We start from the raw sequence: 19,120 nt of genomic DNA on the forward strand, positions 1-19,120 counted from the left end.
ATTCGCGGCGCTTCCACGGCCGGTGTGTACTCACTCCGGTCGCCATATTGTAATGGTTTGGTCTTATGCGGCCCCCGTCCATACAGCGCGAATCACACGAGGGTGTCGGTCACAGCGCCCCCACTGGCCAGGGGCTTGAATCGATTCAGAAGATTGCTGAATCGATATTGAATTGTGGGGAAAAGAATCGCAATGCATTGCTGAATCGATATTTTTACCCACCCCTACTGATCATATTGTTCAGTAAAGGTTTCCACCGCACATTAGTTTAAGACCGTCGGGTCCAGACTGTTCGCCCCCCTCGCTGTAAATAAACGACTGGCGCTGTTGTAAAGTGCGAGTTCACCTTGTATGTTCCTCTTCAGCAATGTTTAATTACATTTTTGTATTCAGCATAAAATATTATGCAGGACTGTTGTTATTTTTCACCTTTCAGAAGAATACAGATAGTCTCACTTGCATTATTGCATGTTTATTTAATGGATATAGAATTTTGGTTACAAGTTACTGAATGGAATCGTGGTTTACAGAATCGAATCGAATCGTTTAAAAAAAAAAAATCGTCCTTGAATCGAATCGCCAACTAGTGTATCGTTAATCGAATCGCTGTGAAGCCAAAGATTCACACCCCTAAAAGCCACAGTACTTCTTTTTATGGAAGGATCTTGCCCTCATACGCTTCCATCAAAAGCTTGTGCTCAGTTTGTGGAAAAAAAACGCTGCACGCATCGTCGTTGTAATGGTGAATTTGGGATTGCATCAATGAATCGGTGATCAATCTCGGGGTCTAGTTGAGGAGGCTGCACACTCTCCAGGATTAGTTGCACCTGGCTGCTCTCACTCAGATATGTTGAACCCAACCAGCTTAGTCATTTATCCTGGATATCTAAATTCTGCTTTTGTGCATTTAGCTCTCTGGACTCAACATTACCAAATAGTGACTTCTGCTAATGAATTGCAGCATCTGTATTCAAGTGAAGTAATGCACAGTTTAAGGCGTATGAATAAAACCTTCAATTAAGTTGTAGTAGAAATAGTCTGAAGTTTTGCTTCTATAAAACTGTCATCAAGCGTGGTAATATGATACTTATACACACATTCCAATTTAAATAGTTGTCTTCTCATGAATAAGTAATCATGTCAATCAATAAAACAAGCAGTCTTGGACTGACTGGCTGCACATCCCGAGGCATTTGCTAAGGAGCTTACACTAACAGCTGGCATATTTTTTTTTCATCAAAGGCGATCCAGCGTTTTATTGATTTCATCACTTGGCTATTGCAACCATCGAGCAACTGTCCATCATCAGGAGGATGACTGTGATTACTACTTGTAGGAGGCCTTTTTTGTAAAGTGGGGGTGTGAATGGTGGTGAATTTCTTGCTCCACCTTTCCTGATCCTGGACTTTTGATTGCGATTCCCTCTAGAGAGGTTTCACATTTGTGATTTCAGTTTCTGACTCATGAATTTCGGCTGCTTGCTTGCATATTCAAGGCAACGTTATTGTTGTAGTGCTACATATGGTTTAGCAGATTGTCATTTCTTTCTGTAGATGGGAATTCCTCAATCCATTCCTCTGTAGAAGTCCTCCTTACATTTTTGTTTGTTTCGTAGCAGGTTTTATCTGCCAACTTTGTAACTGTAACCTTCTGTGTTGGTGCTTACACCTTCCTGTAAAACACACACACACACACACACACACACACACACACACACACACACACACACACACACACACACACACACACACACACACATGAGAGACATGCACCAGGTGGGATCTGTTTTTTACAGCCAGAGAGTAAAGTCGACTCACTTTCTCATACGAACACAGATGTGGCCTTCGACCTCTCCTTTGGGAGACCTTTGACCCTGAGGTGTTAGTCAGAGAGCATGATGGGTAGATTTTTGAAGCCAGGGTTATCTCTCACGCAGCGTGCTTTCTCTACACTGAGACACACATTCACGTGCACTTTTACAGATGAGCTGCTTGTGTTTTTTTATGTACAATTTATATGTACATTTTTGACATCTATAATGCAATTACTTATTATTTACCATTTACGCCCATTGTGTGTGTGTGTGTGTGTGTGTGTGTGTGTGTGTGTGTGTGTGTGTGTGTGTGTGTGTGTGTGTGTGTGTGTGTGTGTGTGTGTGTGTGTGTGTGTGTGTGTGTGTGTGTGTGTGTGTGTGTGTGTGTGTGTGTGTGTGTGTGTGTGTGTGTGTGTGTGTGTGGCGTCAGAATCGTTTCATATTACTTGCGCAACTATCAACTGAACGCGTCACACCCGCGTGCTTTGACGCCTGTGCAGCACACAGCGCCTGACGTGTAATGTAGTTTCCTCATTGACTTATAATGGTCACGCGTTCACGCGCACGTTCACGCGTGATGGCTGCTGCACGCCTGTGATCACATTACGCGGAGTAACTACGCGTAACATTCATGCGTTTTTTAGCGAACGCACGCATTAACGCTCGCATGAAGATAATTGAACATTTTTGTCAGGCGCTCACATGTACGCGGAAACGACGTGCGCAGACTCTGTCACGCGTAACAAGAAGCTGCGTACATATGAAGCAGCGTGCGCACGTCTGTCTCTCACTGTTTGACAAATGTTGTTACGCGTTCACACGCACGTGCGGTCGCAGATTCTGATGCTGCGCGGCCGGAATTGATCTGCTGTGCGCACCTACTCCGCGTAACTTGAACGCGTAATGTAGTTGCCTCCCCTGGTTGACTGAAATGAACAGGCCAACTACATTACGCGTTCAAGTTACGCGGAGTAGTTGCGCACAGCAGATCAATTCCGGCCGCGCAGCATCAGAATCTGCGACCGCACGTGCGTGTGAACGCGTAACAACATTTGTCAAACAGTGACAGACAGACGTGCGCACGCTGCTTCATATGTACGCAGCTTCTTGTTACGCGTGACATACAACCTGCGCACGACAACGCACGCACGCACGCACGCACGCATAACAAATAACCATGCGTTCACACACACACTGCTGCGCATCTTTCTAAGTGTTTTGACATCGATTTACCTTCAGTGTGTGTGTGTGTGTGTGTGTGTGTGTGTGTGTGTGTGTGTGTGTGTGTGTGTGTGTGTGTGTGTGTGTGTGTGTGTGTGTGTGTGTGTGTGTGTGTGTGTGTGTGTGTGTGTGTGTGTGTGTGTGTGTGAGATAAATAGTCCTGTCTCACAAGTTTAGTCACAGGTATCACTCCCATATTTTTACTCCTACACACACACTACCGTATAGGTCTACTGCATGCCATAATTACACATTAGTTAATGAGCCTTAGACGTAAGGGTGTTTACATGCAACATACGTTAACCCTCTGCATAAACATATTCCCACTTCTAAGTAGTCCGACTTCAAATACTTCCCTCCCGCTGTGCCTGAGTGTGCATTTGACAGGTGGCTTGATGCAGGTCTTGTCTGCTGCTGTTGTGTTTGTTACATATTGCTGCATTAGCGTTTACTGTCAGCCTGTGTGCTGATGCAAAATAATAAATAAAAAAAAAGCTGTTGGGGATTATAAGACTGAAAGCTGCAGATAGGATACACTGAACTGTTTGTTCTTGTTTCTTTTGCCCCATCATATTTTTAAAGTTTGCAATTTTGAACATTTGGCTGACTCACTTAAATTAGTTTTAAATAAACACGGCAAACTTGAATAAATAGTGTGCATGAGAAATGTTAGCAAAAGGCCACAGAAATAATGAGTTTTTTTTGGGGGGGGAGGGGCACACACTTTCTTAAATCAATTATTAGACAATACCACTGTATATAAGTTGCTCCGCTGTATATTTTAATCGGCAAGTACTTTGTGACAAATAACTTAATATATACAGCTCCATTGCTTCACTTTGTGTCATAAGTGAAAAACATACAGTGAGTGCTAGATTGCTACACTTTTTTCAAATAACTGAAAAATATACAGTGCTCCATTGCCAACACTTTGTGTCAAATAACTGAAAAAAATATATACAGTGAGTGCTCCATTGCTACACTTTCAGTGACTGCTCCACAGCATACTTGTAGCAAAGTTTCATTTTATTTGGGAATTCAGCCAGCCGTCTTCTTTGCGGGGAAAACAATCCTTCCTGCGCATGAGCATTGAGTCTGCACGGAGAGGAGAGGCTATTCACAGGTCCGAGAGAGAGCGAGACGGAGCTAAAGTGGGGGAGGGGCCGATGTGCTACAATCAAATACAATTTAACCCATTTTAAATAGTTAGAAAAAAATTAAATCAATATGTGGCGGTCAATGTTGATACTCTGGCAGGCCACCCCAAATAAATCCACATATACACATTGGTCTATGGATGGGAAACACTGAAGTCTATTGTCATTCTTAAGGAAGGCTACTCTACTTTGAGAAAGCTACATTTTAGAGAGACATTCATCCCTGGTTAGTAGTAGACTGGAATTGTATTATTATTGACCATTTCATGTCACGGCTCATGTAACTTAAAAATAAATAATACAAAATTCAGAACTTAACAATGACTTTAATGTATGGGTTTGTAGGTCTGATTATATGGCCTGCATGTCTTTGGCCTAGAAATAGATGGGGGGTTGTAGGAGTGTTCCATGAGGTTTGGGGGAATTTGGCTGTTGAGCTCCAGTAAGTTTGTTGCAATTGTGGAAATAACAATTGCGTTGACGTCTGGAGGTATGGGAATGCAAGATTAAACTATGGCATTGATACATGGTGGGTTAGCCCTGGACTAGACCATGTTCTGGAGGTATAGGAGTGTAGGACCGGACCAGTGTGCTGATGTGTGGAGTTTTAGGAGCTGGCCTGCAATGGTCTGCAAATATGTGCGTCTAAGACTGAACCATTGCCATGCACGTGGGGGAGTGGTTCTAGACAATACCCTGGAGGCATGGGTCGGAATGTACCACCTCCTGGAAGAATGGGGGAGTAGCACTGCTGCACTGGACTTGAACTACATGTGGTTGTACTTGTCCATTCCCAGTGGCCAAAACATTGTCGTACTGGGCATTGTGTTAATTATCCACTGCTGGCCCTTAGCTGGGCTTTGTTTGAACCCGAGTGGACTAGTGTCTCCACAGCAACAGTTACCACCGGTTACACAAGCTTGACAACGGCAACCCTCAATGACCCACATTCCAGCAGTAAATCACAACTCGCACACATTCCCAGCTCCACCCTTGCCTATCGAAACTATGTTCAGTGTTTCCACTCTGTCTGACTGTGCTTCTACCAAACGTGGGAAGTGGGAGAGAAAGGGGGGAGGTACTGGGTGAGAAAGAGATGGTGAGAGAGAACAAAGTTTTTGTCTTTTGTTTTAAGAGAAAAGAAGGAAAATATTTGAATCAGGACTCTTATCCCTCTCTTTTTTTCTCCTTCCTCTTTCTGTCCACATTTATGAATCAGTCAGACCTCACATCCTTTGCCTCGAATGGCCTTCTCTCACTCACACACACACGCACGCACGCACGCACGCACGCACGCACGCACGCACGCACGCACGCACGCACGCACGCACGCACGCACGCACGCACGCACGCACGCACGCACACACACATTCAACCCGTCACTTTAGAAGTTGTTTGTCTAGTTGTCTACTCTGCTGAAATGCTGTCAAGGACTCTCTTTAAAATTCAAATTCAAAATTGCTTTGTTGGCACGATGACAGGAAGGATACCTACGTTGTAGAAGCACCACAGTCGGGGTTTTCCTGCAGCCACTTCTGAAGGCACAGCGATGTCTTCTAACATCATGAATAGGTTTTTATCCCTTAGAGAACTTAAAGGGAAAAGTGCATACTTTCTTTGGAAAACCAGTGACGGTCAGAGTTCTACTTGGAAATTATTCAAAAGAATGAAAGGAACTCAATCCTGAGGGATTTTAAGTGTTTCATTGCATATTGTATCATACAGCTAGCACAATAACCCTGCTATGCATGCTATTTTAAAGCTTGCACTGTTCAGTTTTGTTGAGGTTATTTTAGAGATATGTAAGATGAGTTATATATTATGCTATGTTGCCTCATATTGTTCCAGGGTTTCAGTTATTTAGTACATGGTTGCTTCCATATTATTGCGACAGTTAAGCATCCAGTTTGATTTTACTGGAGTGCTCCAGCATCGTTTCTGTCCTGCTTTAGTGTGGTTGTTTTTGCTGAGACCAAGATGATATCCTTTATTAGTTTTGAGCACATACTCGCCTTTTAATGTCTACAAGCTCCCTTGAAGATCTAAGGCTGGCCTATTCAACTGGTGGGCCAACTCCCACCAGCCATTCAAGCTGATCAGTTCTGTTTTCAAATACATAAAGTTAAAAACTCCAATCTTAGATCAAACAATGTGGCGCAGCAACTTATTTAGACCATTAGGGTGAAAGTGAGAAATGTATGAGGCCAGTTTTTAATGGCTAATCCTGAACAAATGCACACGCACATATGCTTTGTCAGCACTGTGTTACATACGATTATATGAGGGCTGGGTGTGTATATTCTTTAGACATTCTTGTTCTACAGTGGACTCTGTGCAGAAAATGTCAACATGTAGGCAATATATTTGCACCTATACACGTATACAATGTCGATAGCCCCGGGTGCCTATTTCAGCTTGCTGCTCTCACATCCAGCATTGGCACTGGCTGTGTTTGAGCCTGCAATGTGTGTTTGTGTAAGAGAAACCTGTTTCCTTAGACTTCTACAGTGAGATAAAATGGATAGGAAAAGTCTAAAACATAATCCATGGTAAAGCTTTATTTATGAGCTAGGAAGTTGGGACGTTTCCAGGAAAGAAGTTATGTCATTTGGTACTAATTATAGGGAATTTCCTTGAAACTAAGTTTAATTTAAAACCAAATAAATGAAGGTAATCAATTGGAAGGGTACCACTTAAATGTTCTTATTATTTTATGGCAGAGTTCTTTGAATTAGTGTTATTGAAGTCAATAGCAGTGCAAAAAAACATGTGGTTTGACAGCCAGATGAGGTACAATGATGAAACAAGCCTCTTTTCTTGTCGTCACACAACCTGCTGACACACTGCACTTTCTGGCTCTCAGCCAGTGGTGCTTCTGTCCTCTCGTGACAGTCAAGGCTGCTGAACAGTCACCTTACAGCACAGTCCTGCGTTGATAATGACTGCTTTCATCAAAGTTTAAGAACAAGGAGGATTTGAATCGGTCAGTTTGAAATGCACAATGCCTTCTTTAATTGCTCAGCATATTCACAGTATGCATGTAAACATTAACCTGCTGACTGTAGACTCTGGTACTGCAGTTATTGACTTGCATTCTCGCTGTGTCTCTTGAACAGGACTTGGAGTTCCACGGCGTGATGCGCTTCTACTTCCAGGACCGAGTTGCCGGTAACTTTGCCACCAAGTGCATCAGAGTGTCCAGCACAGCGACAACACAGGACGTCATCGAGACGCTAGCTGAGAAGTTCAGACCCGATATGAGGATGCTCTCCTCGCCAAAGTACTCCCTGTATGAGGTCCACGTCAGTGGCGGTGAGTCTCATAAACTGGGGAAAAGGAGGACCGAGCTAAACAATTAAATATTTCAATGTTAGGAATAATAATACTTTGATGTAGCTGACTTTCAGATGTCCTTGTATGTGTGTGTGTGTGTATGTGTTAGAAGAGCGTCAGCTGGACCTGGACGAGAAGCCTCTTGTTGTACAACTGAACTGGAACAAAGACGACAGAGAAGGACGCTTTGTCCTGAAGAACGAGAATGACATCCTTCTCAAGGTCGGCTGCTCTCTGTTGTTTGTTAACCTGTTTGACTGTTACTAGTGAGTTGACTCATGCATCCATCATTCAATCATCAGGAAACTAAATCTCCTAAGAACAAAACTAAAACTGATGCCAACGTACCTTATCTGGCATATCTGGATACATATCGGTACACAGAGACATTTTTGTGTCACTGATCAAATGCAGACATTGTGACATCATGTTGAGATATTTCCTGCAATGCAGTCGATCAAAAAAGCACCCTTACGTTTCAGATGAGACCATTTTGCAATTCAGTTATAGAGTGAGAAATCTATTATAAAAGCTATATAAGCTATGTATTTCTAGAATACAAATTCCCTTATTTGATCATATTTTGTCATTATTTTGATCATGTGTGTGTCAAAAAGTCTTCTTTTGGTAATCTTTGATATCTTCATCAAAGTTTACTTTAGGTTTTTGAAATGTCTTCTATTATCATGATTCATGACTGTCTGAAGTAGACGGAAATGAATAAAGTTTAAAACTAAATTAAAACCCTTCATCACACTTGACTATATCAGATGCAACTTTGTAAGATGATAGAACATCATTACAAAATGAAGTAAGCTTCTCCTCGTAGACTCTTACGAGCACCTCATTAACTCTTCTTCCCCTCTCTACCAGAAGAGTCAGAGTAATGGTCCGGAGAAGGAGAAGGACGGCGTGATCCAAAACTTCAAGAGGACTCTATCCAAGAAGGAGAAGAAGAAGGAAAAGAAGAGGGAGAAGGAGTTTGCACGCATCCCCGACGGAGACGAGCAGGCGCTTAGCCGGGAGGATGGGTAAGAAACACATTCTCATCCATCTTACCGTCCTGCTCTTACATCCTCTCAGTCCTTTGAGAGGATCTTGTTTTTTTTATGATGCCAAGAAAAGCACAGAAGGCTCCAAAAGGGGAACGAATTTGTGATTTAAACTTTGCCCCTTACTGTTCCTCCGTCTATCGTCTTGATTTTTTTCTCTCACTTATTCTATCCTCTCGCCCATCATTCATCTCTCTCATCTTGCGGCTTAGGGAAAACAGTCGTCTGGCAGCAGAGGTTTACAAGGACATGCCAGAGACCAGCTTCACCAGGACAATCTCCAACCCAGAGGTGGTGATGAAGAGGAGACGCCAGCAGAAACTGGAGAAACGCATGCAGGAGTTCATGAGCAGTGATGGGAGGCCCGACTCAGGTATTTGAACTGTTTGTGGAGCTTCTAACGACCCCTTTGAAAGAATATTTGACACATCATACACCAGTGCACTCAGACCATTTCCTTCCATAAGCTGTTGAGATAGAACAGTGCCGAGGCACAGATCCAGATAACGGTGTGAAGGAACATTCCCTGGAGCTTAATGGTATTCATTATTATGAAATAGAGGACGTTTTAAACCACCAAGACCTTTCCTACAGCTGGCTGTGTGCCCAGATGCAGCACCTCGGCAAGTGGGCCGAAGTCGAGGAAGCAGTGAAAAGCCTGATGATTTCTTTGTAAGAACTCCAGAGCTTCTCTGCTGAAGTTGGTGAACTTGTTATAAGGACAACCATCTCTTGTAGCACTTTTCAGTATAATATATATATATTAGGGCTGTCAAAGTTAACGCGTTAATAACGCGTTAACGCAACATCCTCTTAACGACGTTAATTTTTTTAACGCGCGATTAACGCTCGGTATTTAAAAAAAAAAAAATCGATTGTATGATTTATGGCCGTCGGTGGCACCTGTAGTCTTGATCCAGAGGGAAGGTGCCTGTCAACAGGCAGCGGTGTTTCCCCGCGTCCCATTCATTGTCTATGTGAAAAGCCGTGCAATGCATTCTGGTAGCGTCGCGGCGAATGTCGAGAGACGGCGCGCGAGTTGGCCGCTCCTCATTTGCCTAAAGTTGAAGTCGAATCTACTTTATGCTAATCAGAGGCGCCGGGCTCGACTCGCCGCCTCGGGAATGCTCGCGAACGCTCGCGAACGCTCGCAAAAAGTTGTTGTTTAAAGGAGAGCGCCTGTCAATCATCCTCTAGTGGCAGCCCAGCAAGCGTGCAATACTGGGAAGCGGCGCGTCCACACGCGTTTAAAATCGATTTGTGAACGGCAAATTCACCTTCAAAAGATTGCCAGATGGTTCAGTCGATAAGACCAAAGTCATCTGCGCGTACTGTGGGTATGAAATGAGCTACCATAGAAATACGTCCAGTCTGAGATATCACTTGCAAGCCAATGCACTTATATCCTAACTGTACTTATCTCCTGTTACACTATCTCCTGTGACATGTTCACTTTAATTGTTTGTGATATATTCTTATAACCCTGTTTTGATCCCATGTTTTGGTAAGGGGATATTTGAAGTGTTAAATAAACATTTTCATAAATCGAGTATATTTGCCCTTATGTTGTTAAAAGTATTAAGAATATGAAAAAAATACATTAAGGTACATTTAGAAGAAGAAAAAAAAATGTGCCAAAAAATGCGATTAATTTGCGATTAATCGCGAGTTAACTATGGACAAAATGCGATTAATCGCGATTAAAAAAATCAACCTTTTGACAGCCCTAATATATATATATATATATATATAATATAGTAACAAATAGGAGTAAAACTATTTTGTTGGATGAGGCTAAAATGTAACTCTTGGCATGCTTCCAGATCTTTTGAATCGCTGCCCACAGCTCTGATTTGTTCAAACAGATTTGGTGTTGTGCTCACTTGGATGTTTATGTCCAGGAGCCTGAGAAACTGTTGACCAATCAAAGTTTATTAGATGACATGAAGAGTTGGGATGTCATCTTTTAAACTTTCTCCACGGATACATTATTGAAAGTAGCAACAGAAAAATGCAGAGAAGCGTGGATGAGATTGATGCAGTTGTACAAGCTTTTGTAAGCAGACCACTGAACAGCATGCTGGGTAGTGCTTGCTCTTCGCCACTCACTGCAATATTAGTGTTGCTTGCTACAGGACATTCAAGGACGGATAAAGAGACAGATCGGAGGTAGACACATTTTCCGACAACCGTTCAAATTAATATATCATTTCATTTATTTCATGTACACACAAACATGGCTGTCTGAGTCTTCTTTCAAGTCTCTTCAAAAAACATGCTTTCATCAGAAAGTAAGGCCTGATTTTATCTGAGCTTTTAATTTGTCATTATTTTAATCTTGCCGTTTGTATTATTCACCTATTTTATTTTGTCTCTCCTGGCCATAGTATGGAATACATTTTTTAATTGTTCTAGCAGCACTTACCCTGTTAGATTCATTCAAAAATTCTGGTTTTATTTCAGCGCATATCAGCCAGTATATGCAGCGATACCTATATATCTGCGATAGCCTAATATCGGCCGATTTGAATTGGCTAGATTTGCAGATAAATCAGTCGGGCTCTAGTACATTGCTCAAGGAAGTGAAGTCACTGCGAGCAGCAATACCGGAGGACAAGCAATCAGCACACTTTGAATGGCCACTGCATCAGGATACATAAAATCGTTTACTGTAGCCTCTAAACAAGAGAACGCTGAACCTGGCAAAAACAAGTAGCACACATCACCTAGCCTAATACCAATCTTAACAATGTAACATCGCGTTGGTGTGTGAATTTATGTATATGTGTATGTATATGTGTATATATATATTTTTTTTTTAGGTCACACACTGATGTCTGACGGGAAGGCCTGGCTCTCAGTCTCTGCTCTAATTCATCCTAAAGGTGTTCTATCGGGTTGAATAGAATATTTTCACAGCATTACTTGCTGTCAGACAGCCCTTTCCGATGTGGTGCCGTTATGCTTGCTTCATTTTTGGGTCATTTTTAAGATACTGAATTGCAATTTTGCTGCAAGTGTTGGGACAAATAATGCCCTGGCCTCTTTATTTGTTAGCGGCCTGGAGTGGCTAACAAAATATCTGTGTTGTCCTTCAATGCAGGAGGAACTTTGCGGATATACGCCGACAGTCTTAAGCCCAACATCCCATATAAGACCATCCTGCTATCCACAAGAGACACGGCTGACTTTGCAGTGGTGGAGGCGCTGGAGAAGTACGGGCTGGAGAAGGAGAACCCCAGAGAGTACTGCATCGCCCGGGTAACTCATCTTACTACAACTCATGAGGACCTCATTGACTAAAACGCACCTCCTCCACACAGAAAAACAATCAAACTTATTTTGTTTTCGTACAGGTAAAATTACTTTTAGGGTTTTGTCCCCTTTTTGTTTTATTTTGTCCCCTTTTTGTTTTATTTTTTTTTCTTGCAAAACCCCTCCGACTGCAGTAGATACCACGAAACAGAACATTGAGTGTACATAAATTATTGAAGCACCTTTTAAATGTCATGATTTGAAATGATTTGGCACACAATTCAAAAGTGAATTTCTTTTTGAGACTCGTGCTGACCACTGTCCACTGCTTAACACTGACATCCTCCTGTACTCCACTGACCACAACCTCTGTCTTCCCATTCCATCAATAAACACACCTCTGTCGATCCTTCTGTGAGGTGCAGAGAACAGCCAAGATCACAGTGCACAACAACACACACACACACACACACACACGCGCATGAATAAACTCATGCTCTACACCAGACGGGTAGACTGAAACTGAATGCTACTTGGCACTAAAACCTCTGGGAGGAATGCAATTGCTCTCAGACTGAGTGCTATAGCAGCAGCAGATGCTCTATGCCTGCATGTGTTCATGTTTACGTGTGCGTGTTTTGCTGTGTGTTAGTGTGTGTGTATATGTGTGTGTGTATGTGTGTGTGTGATGGTGAACTTGGCTGCCCTCCCCACAGCCTCTCCCATATCCATCCTCTCAGATGGACTCTGGCTATTGCCGATTGTATGAAATATCTACTGCTCCCACGGCCAATACAGTGGAAGAACCTCCAGGGGACCTCACACACACACACACACACACACATAGATTTCACATTCAAACACACACACACACACACACACACACACACACACACACACACACACTGTTGATAGTCAGGAGCAATTTGCTGATGAGACTAAAGCACAGGGAATGTCCATTAGGTTAGTGAACATGAGGAATAAGCACTAGTGTTCTAGCTGGTAGCATGTCAGCTCGTGTGTGTATGTTTTTGGGGGGGAGGGGGATGTTAGCTTAAGTGAGACTGAAGAGAAAAAGAGCTATACGACGGCTGTAGAATATAGTCAGCTCTGTAAAGAAATGCAGCAAAATTGCAATATTTATGAAGCCTGTAACACCATAATTTCATTAGGAAGAGCAAACCTCCATCACTGGTTTTTATACTCAAAACCAGTTTGTAGCGTATGTAATGACTTATAGAAACTAATCTCCATTTAAATCAAGTAAATACTGTATATCTCAGGCAATCTACTCAGGTAAATTAAGTTAAGTCACATTTTTTTTCTTTTCAGGACTCATCAGACTAATAATCTTTATCTCTGAGTCATATAATCTTGAGACACATTATTTAACCTAAAGGTATGTTCACAGTCAAAAAGCAGTAAAACAGCCATGGCCAGCTATATTGTTGTCGAGTGCTCAAGCGCTCATTGACGTAGTTGCGGCATTGAGTAGTAACTCTTAACTGGTGAACACCACAAATATGCAATTGGTTGATGCTTTGAAAAAAGTTGAAACCAGTAAAATATTTGATCATGGCGCAAATTTGGTCCCGGTTTCTTCCCTGAACTGTGGAGGCATTTTCATAGATAATTACACAAATTGTGGTTAATTGTTTTTATGGGACAAATAACTTGAATGTGCCATTAGCCCCGATCACAGGTAGATTATGGTTTAGGTATTTGCTGAGGTGATCAATTTGTTTTCTGTCTTATTTGTAGCAAGATGATAAGTCGGGCAAGGAGGCGATACTGGATGACGCTGAGTGCCCACTGCAGATCTTCAGGGACTGGCCTGCTGACAGAGGTAACACACACATGCAAACAATCGCACACTCACAATCCCTCACAATGCATTTAGAGTGCTTCTCTCAAACTGTGTTGCTTTTCTCTTGGTTGCTACTGCCCTCTCCTGCTGCATTACAGTCATTACAACTGTATTGGAAGCTCTTCACGTCACCTCAATCTTGTTGGTGAGACATATGTTCCTCAACGTAACATGCTAAAGATTTTATTATGTCACGCATCAGGAGCGCTGGTGTTCCAGCTGAAGAAGAGACCCCCCGACTACCAGGGGAGGAAGGGAAGGAAAGTTGACGACAAAGGCCTGCGAGGGAAGGACGGCAGCAGCAGCTCCCTGCCGCCTGAGAAACTGCCTTACCTGGTGGAGCTGAGCCCAGGTAGAACCACAACACCCAGCACCTATATCTTGTTGACTGTGTCAGCTCTATCAGTACTCTTAACAGTAATACAAGTAGTAGCGATGGCTGCTCTATTGAGCGATGCTAGTATGACAGGTAGTGGCCAGCAGGCTGCACTGTAGCAGCAGTAAAAAAAACACTTAGGGTTACTCAAAGGTCACTCGGGCTAAAGTGGGAATTACATGTGTTCTGTGGTTTCTGTTCCTCCGGCACAGGATTTCCTCACTATATAAAAAACACAGCAGGAGGTCAGGAGTCACTGCAGTCTATACTGGAAGTAGCTCTTAGCATTAGCTGCACTTACCTGTGTATGAGTGTTTGTTACATCTGCTTCACTTCCATTCATACCACAGCAGCTGCAGTTTAATTCTGAAACCTTGAAGCTTTCACACCAGATGTCATTGCAGTATTACAAGCCAAAGAAAAAGCACTTAATCATTTGCCTTTTTAAGCTCAAACTATTTGTATTCACGGCAGTGTCTTTTTACTCTAACACACTAGTGTTATTGGCTAACATCAATTAATTGATTTTGAGGGGAATAATTGACGGTTCAAGGTTAAAGTCAAGTAATTTAAGGAGGGTGATATGCATGATATGGATCAGTTAAATGCTTGAAATCCAGAAGAATAGAGCTGTATAATAATGGTCCAATGCAGAGTTCAACTGACTCAGACATCTCTGCAACAAATCCCGCACGAGAATAAGTGTAACTGTTGTGACCCAGTTTAACAGAGGGAACATGCCAGAATCCTGGAGGTACAGTTGCAGACATCAAACTGTTTTATGAAAATTGTCTAAGTAAATGCTTTAACCTTCTGATTCCCAAGCAGTTTCAAGGCATCTTTTGCTCCCGTCACATTTTACTCACTGTGGCCTCATTTTTCACTGCAATATTTATGAAACAGAAACAGCATAGTATTGGGTTGAATAAAAAATGTCTACGTTCGGTGAGAAATGGAGGGAAATGACTGGATTAGAAGTAGATTAGGCAGGCTGAGACACTTGGAAGGACAACAAAAGGTAAGTTGCTACAACTGAACTCCTGGAATGCGGTAAAGATTGCCAGTATGGAGACATTTATGTGATACATCCAAACCTACAGGAGCATTTTGGAAAACAACACCTGAGTCTTGCTAAATGTGACCAGCAGCTAACAGCTTTTTTTCTTGCTACTGATCCCTCTCTCTTTATCTTGCTCTTTGTCCGTCATACACCTCATGTCATTAACTTATCTGACCTGATGGTGACCCAAACGCTTCTCAGCAGTAAACTGAAGTGCTGAGATGGCATACGGGGAAATCACTGGGTCTGGTCCAAGAATATACTAACACATCTACTGTCGGGTGGGAAATTGATTTGGTGGCCCTGTTAAATAATGGTTGCTGAGACTGTGTGAGTGTGCGTTCCTGCATCCTTAATAACCAATTTAGATCATTGCTGTGGCTGAGATGAGTGTGTACAAAGCTTAAGATGAAAGGAATGATTGCAGCTTTGGTTACCTACGGCTCAATCCACTGTGCTCGTATTTATTTTGGCTTAACTCTTGAGCAAATCTGAGGCGCCATGTTGCAGCACGTGAATTATTATTCCTTACAGTTCATTAAGGATGAGGACAGAACGTATGGGGGTAAATGCTGTGTGTGTGTGTGTGTGTGTGTGTGTGTGTGTGTGTGTGTGTGTGTGTGTGTGTGTGTGTGTGTGTGTGTGTGTGTGTGTGTGTGTGTGTGTGTGTGTGTGTGTGTGTGTGTGTGTGTGTGTGTGTGTGTGTGTGTGTGTGTGTCTCTATGCAATTAATCGTTTAACAAGGTAATGCTGCATTTTTCCTCCTTGCTGCATTTTCACCCTCTGCTATGTGTCTGTTTTCTTTCCCAACTTCTTATGGCATGGGGTGTTTGCGTTTTGTTTGTTTGTTTGTGTGTGTGTGTGTGTGTGTGTGTGTGTGGGGTCTTGTGCATGTGTCCTTCTACCTCTGCACCTGCCTGCCTGTTTGACTAGGGCGAGGGAATCACTATGCCTACTACGCCTATCGGCACCACGAAGGTAAAAGATATCCACCACACCTCCTCTGTGTCTGTTGCAATGGCTGATGGGATTGTTGGGAGAGGGTGCAGTGATCCCCCACTCCCCGTTTGGAAGTTAGCATCGCATTCGTTCCCTTGATTAAAAAGCAAATGGGATTTTTCCATGTGATTTTGCAGAAATTAAGCTCTCTGGCAAACAAATGTTTATGAATTTAATACGTTTTTCGTTCTGCAAGATGATGTTTTTCAAGGATAAATACAATCACTGGAAGACGAGCACTAACCATGGTCGCATGACTTCACTTCACCACCGCTAAGCTAATGGCTTCATTTGTTAGCAACCGGCTTCATTATACATGTTCAAGCCTCACAAGTAGGGTCACTACGTATGTTATATTGTAGAAAAAAACGTCTGTTTCATTCTTAAGCTTGTGTTTATCACAGACCGTATTCAGGCATTTTTCCACCAAAAAAACATACAAATATATTGACTTCAAGACAAGTGAACCGGAAGTACAAAAATGCTAACTGATTTCTGTGTTTTAGGATTCATTCGTGCAGCACTCTGTAGGGACAACCTTGAATTATTTAGATTTAAGACGTCAATTCCTTTATTATGAGAAAGCAATTATCTGAATTTCCCAATTTTTTAAACAATCCTTATGAATATATTTCTTTTAATCATTTATCATTGTGTCAAAGACATTCTAAAGTTGTTTTTTGAAAGAAAAACGATAACTTCATATATATATTTTTTTAATTGCTGGTTTTTAATTATACAGAGACATATTACATAGCATTTTCTGTAATTAACATTAAATACCTTACACTTGATGATACGAGGATAGGATGTCTTTGGTTGTAGTTACGCTGTAAAGATAATTTCTAAACAAGGCCACAAGGTGTGATTTAGGAAGACTACAAATCAAGAGAGGAGTATTGAGATATAAAAACCTTTTGCATAAAGCATATTATTGAACTTGATTCAACAACGATCTCTCGTAGAAACATGGCATCCATGATCTCATAACATTACAAAGTTGCCAGTTTCTTCCTAAATATCACTAAAAGACTGTAAATGCCCCCCCCCCCCCCCCATGTTCTTTTCTTTTTCACCAGTGCTGCCAATTTTTCTCCTTTTTTCTTTGGTGAACTAATATGCCGCTTGGCTTATTACTAAACTCCTGTTTACTAATAATCAATAATTGCTCTGCAGCCCCACCAGTCACCCATATTTTATTTCTGCCACATTGGTAGTGTATATGTCAGTAAATCCAATCTGTATTGACTCTTTCTTGCCATCTGTGTGTGGACAGTCGATGTGAGCGTGTGCGGTCGAACGTGTATACCACAGTACTAATCGAGATGTGACGACCGTCATGCCCAGTGCTAAATGTGTGTGTTGGTATGCGTTTGTGTGTGTGCGTGTGTGTGTGTGTGACTAGATGGGTCTGACTCACGGGACAAACCAAAGCTGTACCGGCTTCAGCACAGCATCACTGAGGTCGGCTCAGACTGCACAGAGGACGGAGCCATCCAGGTAACTACATCATGAAAACACTCACTCAGTTTTTTCAAGTCTGAAACCTGCATTTACTTCACTTTTTCTGTGGGGAAATATCAACTTTCTAAATTGCCATTAAAATTAATTTTGGACATATTTGTGGAAACAACATTAATTTCTCTGAGTTGGCACAGAAGCTTTCCAGATGTTTCCACTTGATTACCTATTGCTCGTGTTACTCGACAGCTCCGACACACTGAGGGGCGAATTCACAAAGATTGGATTGCAGCCAGTGACAGCACCATGATTTGTGCATCATTGAGACCACTATCTGCCTCGTCTCAAGGTCCCATTCACAAAAGATACTACGTTAATTATATCACAGTGTAAACAAGCCCATAACTTGTGGCTGCTTCGAGAGGCAGTGTTTCTTTTTTGAATTTGCCTCTTAGTATTGTGTTTGTTGGGTGGGGTGGGGTCTAACAGGTGTTGGCTGCCTCTCTTTCATTGGTGGTGGCCAATGACCACACTGTCATAAAGCTGGGACTTGAACATTAAATAATTTATTTTCCCGTTCATTTTGTTTTACTAATCAAAAAAAATATAACAGGAGGTAATATTGAGTATAACAAAAATTCATCAGCATTTACAAACTTCTATATTAACATAAGTACACAAACATTCTTGTTTATCCATGTATATTATGACAGTCATCATCTGCCTGACAACACAACTTGAATGCATTTTTGGTAATCATAAGGAAATCCAAGGAAACGTATTTCTTTGTAAAAACTAAACTTTAAATTTCAGTTTGAATTCAAAGTAGAGCTCCTGTTGTTGTGCTGTACTGGTGAGTTTCTTTGTGCTGACGTACCGTTGTTTGTCTCCAGCTGCTCGGTCCGGGGATTCTGCCCCACCACTGCAACCTCATGCACAGTGAAGGCATGGTGACCGTGACGCCGCACGGACCGGACGCCGACACCTTTGTTGACGGGCAACGTGTTACCGAGACAACCGTGCTGCGTTCAGGCTCCACCCTCCAGTTTGGTTCTGCGCACGTCTTTAAGTTTGTGGACCCGATGTTCGACCAGGGAGGGAAGAGAGAACCAGCCTCGCTGATGAGGAGCCGACACAAGTCTGGGTGAGGGAAAGGAGACGGCCTTCACCTCTAACTCACTGATAGTCACTGTACTTTGCTTTCTTCTTCCTATTCTTCCTCTTTATTCTCTTTCCACACACTGTTTTCTGAAGTTTGGGAACAGAAAAAAAAGAAGAGGGTGTTGTCGTAGATGAATGGAGGAGAGGATGAGGTTTGGAGTTGGCGGGCAGAGCAAGAGATGAAGGGAAGGAAAAGAGGGAGGAGGGAAGTCTTGGGGTTGGACTGACGAGGAGAATGAGGAAATGAAAGGAGAGGAAGAGCGGAGGTCTAGGGTTATGGCAGGCGGGCTGCCCTCTAATCTGATCAACATGGTGTTGGGTGTGGCCTCCTGCTCGCTGTCGTTTCACACACTTAACAGGAGAAA

At 42.4% G+C, this 19,120-nt stretch overlaps 1 protein-coding gene across 1 annotated transcript in view; it reads left to right on the forward strand.

Moving 5' to 3' along the window:
* The window catches only part of LOC311026928 (afadin-like), a 93,571-nt gene that overhangs the window by 23,552 nt on the left and 50,899 nt on the right, over positions 1-19,120 (forward strand). The window contains 10 exon segments of the mRNA XM_084030649.1: positions 7,308-7,503; positions 7,634-7,746; positions 8,398-8,555; positions 8,789-8,949; positions 11,680-11,837; positions 13,593-13,677; positions 13,901-14,050; positions 16,068-16,112; positions 17,539-17,633; positions 18,488-18,738. Coding sequence (XP_083886775.1) covers positions 7,308-7,503; positions 7,634-7,746; positions 8,398-8,555; positions 8,789-8,949; positions 11,680-11,837; positions 13,593-13,677; positions 13,901-14,050; positions 16,068-16,112; positions 17,539-17,633; positions 18,488-18,738 — 1,412 coding nt within the window.

The sequence above is a fragment of the Eutrigla gurnardus genome (assembly GCF_963514095.1).
Source record: "Eutrigla gurnardus genome assembly, chromosome: 16".
Taxonomy (NCBI): Eukaryota; Metazoa; Chordata; class Actinopteri; order Perciformes; family Triglidae; genus Eutrigla; species Eutrigla gurnardus.